General features: G+C 45.0%; 1 protein-coding gene across 2 annotated transcripts in view; it reads left to right on the plus strand.

Annotated features, from left to right (window-relative positions):
* Nucleotides 1-306: 306 nt before the first annotated feature.
* Nucleotides 307-13,264, plus strand: part of HBS1L (HBS1 like translational GTPase) — a 188,769-nt gene continuing 175,811 nt past the window's right edge. For both annotated transcript variants that reach the window (XM_075339858.1, XM_075339859.1), the window contains exons 1-2: nt 307-449; nt 7,173-7,238. In XM_075339858.1, coding sequence (XP_075195973.1) covers nt 407-449; nt 7,173-7,238 — 109 coding nt within the window. In that variant the 5' untranslated portion in view covers nt 307-406. The remainder of the gene's footprint in view (nt 450-7,172; nt 7,239-13,264) is intronic.

Genomic DNA, 13,264 nt, shown 5'->3' on the forward strand with positions numbered 1-13,264 from the left:
TGTAGCATCCTGCGCCAATTAGGACAGCGTTTACAAAGTGCTCCACTAAGGAGACGGTAATTAATGAAGCTACACGGAACAGTGCTTATTAGAGACCACAAAATGCAATACATAAAGTTGGTTCAAAACTTTAACAACACGACGCCTGCGTGCTGCTCCGAGCGTCTGACACACTCCCTGCTTTTCATGTCCTCATAATACTAGGCTGGACGGCGTGGAGCATAATAGAAGGTCTTCGGTAAAATGGCCGCCATGGGTGTACGTGTCCTGAACAGTTCGTCCTCTAGTGACAGGCGCGTTTCGGACGCTCACGGTGACGTTGGCTGCAGCGGTGGCGGCGCCGGCGCGTTAGAAGCCGAAGATGTGCAGGTGGTGACCGGAGGAAACCGAGAGAGCGGCGTACGCCATGGCCAGGCACCGTAACGTGCGCGGGTACAACTATGACGACGGTGAGAAGCGGGGCCCGGTGTCCGGCAGGGCCGCTCCGCCATATGGTTACTGGTCACAGATGGGTGCAGTCTATTGTCAGCTGTAATCAGCCCACTGCAGCAGTGCCATAGACTCGGTGACGCCTTATGTGCAGAGTGTTGGCTGCCACCTACTCATGTTACACCATGGATTCTCATGAGGACACGCAGCTCTCTGATTGGTTGGCGCCCATAGACTCTTCGTCATGTGTAGGGCACACAAACCTCAGCGACCCCCTAGACCCCTCCATGTGCCCCGATATTCCGGGCTATGTTTCCTGGTATATTCCGTGCCATTGTGGTTACCTGCTGTGGCCACCGACACTTGTCTGATTGTACCACACTGCGCCGTCTGTGTGGCTGGATACATAAGTCCCGTAAAGTTCAGCGGTGTGTGGTGTGGCGGATTGTTTCTGTAAGGGTACTTTCACACTTGCGTCACAATCTGCCCTTTTGGAAAAACAGCAGAATCCGTTAACGGATTCGGCTGTTTCCCATAGACTTGTATGGAGGACGGATTGTGCCAAAAGTACCTGCGCTGCTTCCGCTGGCCGACGCTGCGTTGCGTCCGCCGGGCAGAAGGAACGCATCATGTAACGTTTTTTGAGCGGCGGAATCCTCTATTTTTCACTGCGCATGCTCATCATTTTTTTTTTTTTAATTACAGAAACTTTATTTTGTTTCTCGGTGGCCGAACGTTCAGCTGAGCGCCCGGCCCACGGCATGTGAGAGCGCTCAGCTGATTGCCCGGCCGCTGGGTGATGAGCTGATCGTTCACAATAGTCTGCTGCCGGTAAAGCTGTAAAAAAAGAAAAAAAACAACTTTCCATTGTTTTGTACGATCCGTTGCATCCATCACACAACGCAATGCAACAGATGCTGTTCAACGCAAGTGTGAAACTAGCCTAACATGCTCGCGATTCATGCAGGTGCCATTTTATTCATAGGCCAAGATCCGTATTTTCAGGCTGAGTACTGATTGTAAACATCCAGACCAATGTTATTTAAAGAGATTGTCCCAAGAACAACAATAACTTTAAAGGGAACCTGTCAGCAGATTTGGGGCCTATAAGCTGCGGCCACCACCAGTGGGCTCTTAAATAGAGCATTCTAACATGCTGTATATAAGAGCCCTGGCAGCTGTGTAGAACATAAAAAGCACTTTAATATTTAACAGTCTCACTGTGGTGGAGTTGGGCCACATGGGCGTCTCCAGTGCCTCCTCTGTCGGCCATCTTCGTCCTCTTTCTGAAGCCTGTGTGCATGACACGTCTACGTCATACACACTCGCCGGTCCTGTGCAGTCAATACAATACTGTGATCTGCCCTGCTCAGGGCAGATTAAAGTGCGCCTGCTCAGGACCTCAATGCTGGCGAGTGTGGATGACGTAGACGTGTCATGCACCGCGGATACAGAAGAAGAACGACAAAGATGGCCAAAAGAGGCGGCGCCAGCACCGGAGAATAGTGACACCCATCTGACTAGAATCCACCGCAGCGCGACCATTGGGTGAGTATTATAAAGAGATTGTTTTACACAGCGGCCTGGGCTCTTATATGCAGCATATTAGAATACTGTATATAAGAGCGCACTGGTGGTGGCCGCAGCTTATAGGCCCCAAATCTGCTGACCGGTTCCCTTTAATATAGCTTGGAGTAGTAGTAATTTATCCAATTGGATATATTAAATGTAAAAAATATTGTTCCTGTGCTGAGGTAACCTTTTATGTGTCCTTGCTGTGTACTGTGAAATGGCTGTGTCTGACCGAAGCGTTAGAAGTCAGTATGTACCCATATGGACTATGCATGTGACTTTTAACTGGGACTGACTGGTTATGAGTACTAAGCACCAGAACATGGTATTGCGCAATCATCAATAAAGAGTAGCAAAATTTGGGCGCAACTCGAGGTTGCACTAAAAGTTTACTACTTTGGCGTTTCCACAACATTTTTGCCCAGCTCTGACAAAGTAGGCGGACCAGGGGATGGACAGGGTCGTTTGCTACACAACAAATCCTACTACAGCTGGTACATGGGGCAAGTATCACACAGAGGTGCACAACACAGGTCCAATGCTCCTGATTCTGTCAAGAGGCATGCGCCTGTTCATGAGTCAGGGGCATCTGACCCAGCGCTCTTCCTCATCAGGACCGGTGTGCACATTACCAATCTTGATGAATCGGGGCCTATATGAGCTCATTATTCTCTATGCAAAAAGTTTAAATCCATCTTTATAAATAGCAAGATGTACTATCTGTTCACTGAAATATCAGATGACAACTCCTATTAAGTTTCTTGGAGTGGGGGAAAGAATAAGGAGCACTCAGCACATCGAGACCAGGCAGACGGATGTACTGCAAGTTCTAGGAAATGTATCTTCCTCCCCAGAGCTGCATTCACAGTAGCACAGCTCAGTTTTGCTGTCTAATGTCATCAGTGCGACTGCTATGTCTGTCCGTGTGCTACAGAGAAAGTGCGGATATCTAATCCATGTATGTGTGTACTTTGTATAGGAGGCATCAAGGCAGCTAGTTTCCACACATTTAGGCTGGTTTCAGATGTCCGTGTTTCAGGTACGTGTGACATCCGTTTTTAACACGGATGCCACACATACCCATGTTATTCTATGCTGTTACGGACCGTGTGACCCCCTCGTGGCCCCGCACGCACACACAGAGATATGTCAGTTTTTTTTCTCCGGCAGCCGTGTGTCACACGGATCGTACACTGATGTGATCCGTGTGACATCATTGTGACACGGACCGGAGAAAACACGGGTCTTTGAAATAAAAAGATTTTCTATATTCACCTGTACCCAGCGCTGTTTTCTTCGGCTCTGCTGTCTCCCGCTTGTGACCACCGCACATTTTATTCATTGATTATTCACCGCACTGAGCAGAGCTGTGGAGTCTAGGTCAAACCTGCAACTCCGACTCCTCAATTTCCCTTGCACCAACTCCGATTCTAACTCCCACATATATTGCTTCTATTTAAGTGAAAAATTTATTGTAGTACAATGTGAACATCAGACATTGAATTACTTTTATGATATAATAATCAAGATATTTATATAGCACACATAAAATATATTTATTGGAATACAACTTTAGAACACACAAAACTAAAATTGTAAATATATATATATATATATATATATATATATATATATATATATATATATATATATATATATATATATATATATATATATATATATATATATATATACACACATATACATACGCACACACACGCGCGCGCACACACACACACACGCTGTACTACCCGGCTTCGCCCAGGTTAATAACTGCTGTTAACAAAATAGAATGTATTAACAAAAATGTATTCTGCACACAAAAACCACAAAGCAAATAGAAATGTAATTATTAAAAGACAAAAACTAAGCTAATAGAAGCATTTTACAACATATATATTTCAACACCACAGATATTCCACACAGATTTAAGTAAATTGGCCAAGTAATGTGCTCCATCTGCCTCTTTGCCCGTCTGTGGTGCAGATGCCAATCCCGGACATACATACATACATACATACATACACACATTCAGCTTTATATATATATTTAACACTGTAATAAACTATGTAAGTTCCAAAAAACAGTTTTCGACAAGAACATACTAAATACCATTTGTGCAGTCTATGAATTTGTTGTAAGAAATAGAATTGCTTCCATCAGAGCCTCCTTCATAGATGACCTCAAATCTGACCTAATAATTTTAAGGCTAGAGAACAACCTCTCTACACTAACTTGGGTTGGAGGCAAAGCCGTAACCACATGAGCACCATCTCTAACAATTTCTGGGTATAAAGAAATTGCCTCATGCACAGTCCGTTTTGATGAACGGTTGAATTTTTCTATTTCTTTGAGAGCAAGTGAAAAATTTTACTGAAATCTGGTCAATCTGCTGCTTTAGGAGATGGAGTGAAATCTTTTTCCTTGCAGCAACACTTTGCCTGTTCCATGTCATCCAAATACTTGTCAAAGCTAAACTCCTCATCTGAGGAGGATAAAGATATGGCAACAGTAGCACTGTCAGGACCCAAGCCCTCTTGCGCCTTGCAGTCCTGTAGGCCGCTCATCCTAACTGCTACCTCAGTCAGAGCTTCTTTTCCTTTAGTAAGCTGTTGATCATCAAGCAGTATACGATGACTTGGGTCCACATAAACAGCTGCCAGAAGAATTTTATTTTCCAATAGATGTCTCTCTTTGCTTCATTGAAGCAGAAATGCCATCTGCGATTTAAACCTCCTCTTTGGGACCGGAAAAATAGCAAGTTCTTCCACTCCCTTATGAACATGCCAGGAGTTAAATCCTCAGCTTGTAATTTTTTAGTAACGGTAAATGGGTGATTAAGCAATTCCTTCAATTCAGCCGCCTGTGTCCATTGACCTTCATTTAGGGTTACCTGAGGGTTCGCCATAAATTTGAGAACATTATTTATGAGCTCAAAAACCTTTCAGGTGATGCGGTTTTTTAAAAAGCTGATCTGCTTTTGCAGCTGAAAAACGTATCATCAAAAAACGCTGTATGTGAATGTAGCCTTAGGTTAATGGAACAGGAATAGAAAAGCCATTTATAGGACATTTCATAACTTTCCCAAATTCATATAAAAACATATTCAGCACATTCTGTATTGAGCTGCTGTACCCAATTTATTATATATTTTAGGAGTCGGTCCATTTTATACCGACTCAGACTCCGACTCCACCAAATTGAACACAGACTACAACTCCACGACTCCGACTCCACAGTCCTGGCACTGAGCAGCTGGAAGCCGGAGGATCACTGGGGCAGTGCTGCGTACTGCACCACCGAGGACAGCATCACGGGGACAGGTGAGTATTTAGCAAGCAGTGTGTGTGCAGTGACGTCCAGGAGGTCATCAGAGTTCCCAATGGACTCTGATGAACCAGTGAAGTCACTGTGGTGACACCTGCTGTAGGTCAGGTGTCACGGGGATGTCATCGGAGTTCATTGGGAAATCAGATGACCTCCTGATTGTCACTGCACACACACTGCTTGCTGACCTGTCCCCGTGATGCTGTCCTCGGTGGTGCAGTACCTAGCGCTGTCCCCGCGATGCTGCGTCTTCCAGCTCCTCAGTGAATGAATACAATGAGTGGGGGTCAGAAGCAGGAGGCAGCAGAGCCGTAGAAAACAGCGCTGGATACAGGTAAATATAGAAAATCTTTTTATTTCAAAGACGTGTGTTTTCTCCAGTACGTGTAACACTTATGCAAACACAGATGTCACACGCGCAGCACACGTATGACCATAACTATGCGTATAGCTTGTACCTGATTAAACACGGACGTCTGAAACTGGACTAAGGGTACCGTCACACTTTAGCGACGCTCCAGCGATCCCACCAGCGATCTGACCTGGTCAGGATCGCTGGTGCGTCGCTACATGGTCGCTGGTGAGCTGTCAATCAGGCAGATCTCACCAGTGACCAGCCCCCAGCCAGCAGCGACACGTGGAAGCGATGCTGCGCTTGGTAACTAAGGTAAATATCGGGTAACCAAGCGCTTGGTTATCCGATATTTACCTTGGTTACCAGCACACACCGCTTAGCGCTGCTCCCTGCACTCGTAGCCAGAGTACACATCGGGTTAATAAGCAAACCGCTTTGCTTATTTACCTGATGTGTACTCCGGCTACTTGTGCAGGGAGCTGGCACTGACAGCCTGAGAGCGGCGGACGCTAGTAACCAAGGTAAATATCGGGTAACCAAGCAAAGGGCTTCGCTTGGTTACCCGATATTTACCTTGGTTACAGCTTACCGCAGGCTGCCAGACGCCAGCTCCTGCTCCCTGCACATTCAGATCGTTGCTCTCTCGCTGTCACACACAGCGATGTGTGCTTCACAGCGGGAGAGCAACGTCCAAAAAATGAACCAGCACTGTGTGTAACGAGCAGCGATCTCACAGCAGGGGCCAGATCGCTGCTCAGTGTCACACACAGAGATCGCTAATGAGGTCACTGCTGCGTTACAAAAACCGTGACTTAGCAGCGATCTCGCTAGCGATCTCGCTTTGTGAGAAGTACCCCTTAGAAAGCCAGAAGGTGTTCTTCTTTGTGTACACACAGTTTATTCTGATAAGTTGCTTGATATGGCAGGAATGCTTTAAAAGGGTTTCTTACTGATAGAATAGCCATTATTAGGTCACTATTGTGCCTACATGTAATATACTTAACATTAAATAGCGCCTCAGACGTTTGCCGTTGCCACGTCATGATACATTAGGTAATCTCTGAGCACAGCCATGTTCTCAGTGTATGTTGAATCCATTTTTGAGGTTTTGAAAACATGAATAAATAGTTATTGGTCACGCAGGACGATAAAACATAAAAACAGTAAATCAAGAAAGTAAATCATATTTCAGTAATTATTACAATCCAATAGGAATAGATAAAGGTCTGTGTGACTAAAACTAAGATATAGGTAAAGAAAGGGAAGAGAGAAAGAGGAGAAAAAACACAGAGTATGGAAATGCTCAGAATCATTCTTTTTCAGTGTATGTGTATTTGCCACATGACTATAGAATTTGGGAGAACATTTTTACCTTGTAGGTTCCTGGAGGACTACATTAAAAGTATTTGGTGAATGCATTCACTGCTTTACTAGACTTGTTCTGATTATTATTTGTATCATTTCTTTTTTTTTTTTTTATCTTTTCCAGATTTTGATGATGATGACATGTATGGACAGTCCGTAGAAGATGACTACTGTATCTCTCCAGCAACAGGTATACATAACTCTATTCTCTGATATTGTGTGTAATGTTACTCTTGTCTCTTATTCATTTGGTTAACCAAATCCCACTTAAACCAGAGCCCCAAATTTGGCTGTGTACACAAAGCCTGATATAGTTCTTAGCTGTCCACAAAAACAGGAATGTGCTCTGTCCAATTTAAATGCCAAAATGCTACTAACTTGCAGATATGGGGTTAATCTGCAGGCTAATAGCATTTTAAAGTCTTGTGGCTTCTTCACCAGTAGCTCAGCTATCAGGAGGAAATGCACTTTATTCCTCCTGCCAGCCTCTGGCTTTCAGTCATAAAGATGTGGCTTCAGTCACTGCTCAGTACAAAATGAGCTTTCGATGCAACCATACCTCAATACTGACTAACAGCCAGCTCAATAGTGTATCAGTGCTTGGCAGACTGTCATTACTGGTGAGTAGTTACAGCTGCCCTTCACTATGTTCTCAATGACTGAAAGCTGGCAGCTGCTGGGAGGATTTTCATTTTCTGGTAGCTGGGTTTTCAGTGAAGCTGCCACGTACCTTTAGAACGATATTAAAATGCAGACTAACATCATATATGCAGGTTAATTGCGACTTTTCATATGACAGGTTCCCTTTAAGAGAAGCTATTATGTAGGGAACTTCCACAACTTTATAAATATTTAATCCTGCAGATTAGTCTGCAAGGTGTAATAGAGAAGTAAGTAAAGCTGGAATGGTTAATACTACCAAAAGTGTGAATACTGATAATGATCATTACAGGTGAATGTGGGTAATGATTGTGACCTATGTAATCCAACCATTATCATTGATCATGATGACTACAGATGAATGGGGGTAATGATTGTGACCTATGCAATCCAACCATTATCGCAGATAATGATGACTACAGATGAATGGGGGTAATGATTGTGACCTATGCAATCCAACCATTATCGCAGATAATGATGACTACAGATGAATGTGGGTAATGATTGTGACCTATGCAATCCAACCATTATCGCAGATATTGATGACTACAGGTGAATGTGGGTAATGATTGGGACCTATGCAATCCAACCATTATCGCAGATAATGATGACTACAGGTGAATGTGGCTAATGATTGTGACTTGCCCAATCCAACCATTATCACTGATAATGATGACTACAGGTGAATGGGGGTAATAATTGTGACTTATGCAATCCAAACAATTATCACAGCTAATGATGACTACAGGTGAATGTGGGTAATGATTGTGACCTATGCAATTCACCCATTATCGCTGATAATGATGACTACAGGTTATTGGAGGTCATGATTGTGACTTGCCAATCCGATCACTAACGCGCTTAATGATGACTGCAGGTGAATGGGGGTAATGACTGTGACTTGCACAATCCAACCATTATCGCTGATAATGATGACTACAGGTGAATGGGGGTAATGATTGTGACTTGCCCAATCCTACCATTATCGCAGATAATGATGACTACAGGTTATTGGAGGTCATGATTGTGACCTGCCCAATCTGATCACTAACGCGGATAATAATGACTGCAGGTGAATGGGGGTAATGACACTGACTTGCACAATCCAGCCATTGTTATCACTGATAATGATCACTACCGGTGAATGATGGTAATGATTGTGAACTGTCTTAATGAAATGAAAATCTATTTTGAAGAGTTAAGAGAATAAAATGTATGCATTTGGTATCTGCTGAAGGTAATACAAGGCAGGGAGCAAAGCTGTCACCTCCCACCTTGCTTCCTGTCACTGCTTGTGTAAAATGAATCAAACGGAGAGATTGCACCTTCCATTGTGCTTGCTTAGCCTCTGTGACCGTCAGTATAGTACTGAAACGAGTGCATTGTTCTCAGTGGCAACTTGGGCTCCCATACATGTTTTTTACCTGGTTGTATCTGCTTTCTATTTTCCTTGCTTGCCACTGGTGAGTTCTTGCTTGTCAGTATTCAATATCACTGTCCCTTTTCCATATCTCCGCCCCAACCAAGGCCAGTTTTACAGAAGCTTTTTTGAGCCTGTAGAATGTCTGCAAGACCCAGACTGTTCATTAGTCTAATAACCTATACAGCTTCTGCAGGAAACAATGGCCTAAGATCCCTTACACATGAGATTTGCATCAGCTAAAGATGGCAAAAATCAACGAGTTAAGCTCAAAGTGTAATATACAGTATATCCCATTAGTGAGTACACCCCTCACATTTATGTAAATATTTTATTCTATATTTTCATGGGACAACACCTAAAGACATGACATTTTAAACAGTGTAAAGTAGTGAGTGTACAGGTTGTATAACAGTGTAAATTTGGTGTGCACTCTGAACAATTTAACACACAGCCATTAAAGGGAACCTGTCATCAGAAATTTAGCTATAAAGCTAAAAGTTCCCCCCCTCTGCAGCTCCTGGGCTGCATTCTAGGAAGCTTCCTATAGTTTTTTTGGCCCCTTTTATTCCAAAATAAATACTTTGTAAACTGGTACCTTTTCGTATGCAAATTTCTAAAATCGTCCATGGGGGCGGGCTGCCTGTGGTCCGTTGTTGTCCTCCTGCAGATTTACGCCGCCCCCGAACGCTGAATTTCGAAAGCTCAGGACGCCGCCCCTGGGTGCCCGTGGTCCCGCGCATGCGCTGTTACACTGTAGCGGTGCCGTGCATGGTGACCGCTAGTGACGCTTTGCGTGGGCACGAGGTTATGGGCGGCGCTGTGAGTGTCATCAGTAAGTGCCGCCCATAACCTCGTGACCGCACTTTCCCCTATGACTCCAGCGTTATGCGCAAGCGCTCGCTGGCCTGATGCCCGGACGTCCCCTCCTTCCCATCCTGCTCAGCAGCAGGAAATAGATGGGAAGGAGGGGACGTCCGGGCATCAGGCCAGCGAGCGCTTGCGCATAACGCTGGAGTCATAGGGGAAAATGCGGTCACGAGGTTATGGGCGGCACTTACTGATGACACTCACAGCGCCGCCCATAACCTCGTGCCCGTGCCCCAGGCAACCCGCCCCCATGGACGATTTTAGAAATTTGCATACGAAAAGGTACCAGTTTACTAAGTATTTATTTTGGCATAAAAGGGGCCAAAAAAACTATAGGAAGCTTCCTAGAATGCAGCCCAGGAGCTGCAGAGGGGGGAACTTTTAGCTTTATAGCTAAATTTCTGATGACCGGTTCCCTTTAATGTGTAAACCCCTGGCAACAAAAGTGAGTACACCTCTATGTGAAAATTGTGGTCAAAGGGTCAATATTTTGTGTGGCCACCATTATTTTCAAACTCTGCCTTAACTCTCTTGGGCATGAAGGTCACTAGAGCTTCACAGGAGCCGCTGGATCCTCTTCCATAACGACATCAGAGCTGGTGGATGTTGACCTTGCGCTCCTCCACCTTAGGCCTAAGCCACACAGCGAGAAAAACGGTGCGAGTGGAGTGCGATAAAAAATCGCATTCCACTCGGACCAATATTAACCTATGGGTTCTCTCCCATGAGCAATTATTTTCTCTGCCCCAATCGGACCAAGAAAATAGTCGCAGCATGCTGCGATTTGTAATGCGAGGCTTTTTCTCTCGCACCCATTAAAGTCTATGAGGCGAGAGAAAAATCGCACTGCACCCGTGGTACACCGGTGTACCGTGAGTGCAGGGCGAGAATGGCAATAGCCGCCTACGGAGGAGAGAGGGAAAAAAATCCCTCCCTCCCCTCCGCAGCACTGGCCCGAACTATCGGGCCTCAGTCACAATGACACTCTGCTCCCGCTGTGCTGCCAGCGTTGGCAAAGTATCATGCGAGAATCGCAGTAGTCCCCGTGTGGCCCCGGCCGAATCAGAATGGTTCCTCAAATGGATATCTAAGTTGTGTGTGTTGTTGCTAAGGGGTTTGTTAACATCTTGATTTTGGCCCTCTGTTCAGCATATGTCTTAGAATCGCATTGGTGATGTTCCTGCTGTGCTGTCCAAACAGTACTTAGTAGACAAGTCCCTGTTGCTCGTGTATAAAATCTGTGTTCTTCGTAAGCAACCATGTGAACAAGCATTTGCTTTATTGAATGGTACATATATCTATTCACCACCAGGCCCAAAGTGTGTTCCTGGAAATTGATAAACTATTCTGACAACCGCTACAATATTTCCCCAAAAATAAGACCTACCCTGAAAATAATCTCTAGCAGGTTTTTTTGGCCTTTTTGTAGTAGGCTTATAATATAAGCCCTACTTTAAAAATAATCCCTAGTTGTATGCTATGCTATAATAGTGTCCTGAAATAGGACTTGGTCAGCCCTTTAAAGATGTGTAAATTTTTTTTGGTGTGCATTGCCATGTTGTGTTGCTGTAAGCCCCGGAAGTTTATGATCACTTGCCAACTAGATAATGTAAAATGAATATTCACCCACTCCCCTGCTCACCTTTCTGCTTAGACGTCAGTGATTGGCACATGTGTTGGTGCCAAATGAATATTCGCCCCTTTCCCCACCCATATTCCTGCACACCCTTCTGTGCCAGTGTCTGTGACTGGAATGTGTGTTAAGTGTAAATGCATATTCACTCCCTTACTTGCTACTATGCTACCAACCCCTCTTTGCTGGCGTCAGTGATTGGAACGTTTGTTAATGGCAAATGAATATTCACCCTCTGATATTCCCACCTGGTCCTGCTGTGCCAGTGTCAGTGATTGGAACGTATGGTAAATGCATATTCACCCCTTTTCCCCTTCTATAATGCCATCCACATCTGTTGCCAGCATCAATTATTCAGTCAGACTTATTACTGCTTGAGAATAGCATCGTGATGCTTGAACTGACCAGCGGCTCTCCTCACCAGAGTGTGACAGCTGTATACAAATACACGCTGACACGTCCGGGCCAGAAGAGCCTCCTGCTAGTGTGAGCGATCCTCAGGCAGTAATACGGCAGTCTGACTGAATCACTGACGCTGGCATAGAGAGGTGGGCGGGATTATCGACAGAGGAGGGAGGTGAATATTCATTTCCATTAACACACGTTCCAATCACTGACACTGACACAGAAGGGTTGGAGGGCTTATGGGCAGGCAAAGGGAGTGAATATTTATTTTCCATTAACATGCTACCCAATCACTGACATTAATCTAAAATATAAGACATACCCTGAAAAAAGCCCTAGCGCATCTTTTGGAGACAAAAATAATATAAGACCCTGTCTTATTTTTTGGGAAACTGGGTAAATTATGCTATGATTAAAGCTGATTTTATCATTGCCAGTAACAGCTAATTAAAACCATATATTCTTACTGCTTTCTAAAAAGGGATAAAATTAATCTTTTTGCTAACTACCTTCCTGTGCTGCCCAGCGACAATCTCTTCCAGCTTCCTCTCTTCCACTTGTCCCCATCCTATAGTAATGTGCCCATCCTGTAGTAATGTGTCCCATGCATGTCCTCTTCTTGTAGTAATGTGCCCTTTCCTGGTCCTTTGCTTGTAGTTGTCCCATGCTGGTCCCTTAATGTGCCGCTCTACACATATACACAAAATCCCCCCCCCCCAAAAAAAACCCCACCATTCTTCTCACCAGTGCCCCGTTCCCTCAGCTGCCTCATCACTGCTTCTTGCTGTCTGCAGGCCCGTGCCCCCGGTGACTATCGTGGCTGATGCAGGGGCAGTAGCCACTGTCAGCGCTTTATGTCAGATAATTGTTTTACAGGCGCTTTGCGCGCAGAGTCATGCTCTCTGTGCACAACGTTTCTAATGTAGCCGTCCGCCAATCAGAGGTAAGCAGCTGAGGTCAGGACGTTTCCATTGGAGGAATAGTTGTGCACAGAGAGCTGGACTCTAAGCACGCAGCGCCGGCAAAACATTCATCTGCATAAAGCGCTGACAATAGCTGCGGCCCCTGCATCGGGCATGATAGTGAACAGGGGCATGGGCCTGGGGGCCGCACGAAGCTGCCTGTGGGGCCGCATGCAGCCTGCGGGCTTGAGACCTCTGGTCTAATGTGTGGGCGTCAATGGGTCACAAAACCCTGCATTTGTCTGAGCTTGGCCTACGGCTGGCTT

The sequence above is a fragment of the Anomaloglossus baeobatrachus genome, chromosome 3 (assembly GCF_048569485.1).
Source record: "Anomaloglossus baeobatrachus isolate aAnoBae1 chromosome 3, aAnoBae1.hap1, whole genome shotgun sequence".
Taxonomy (NCBI): Eukaryota; Metazoa; Chordata; class Amphibia; order Anura; family Aromobatidae; genus Anomaloglossus; species Anomaloglossus baeobatrachus.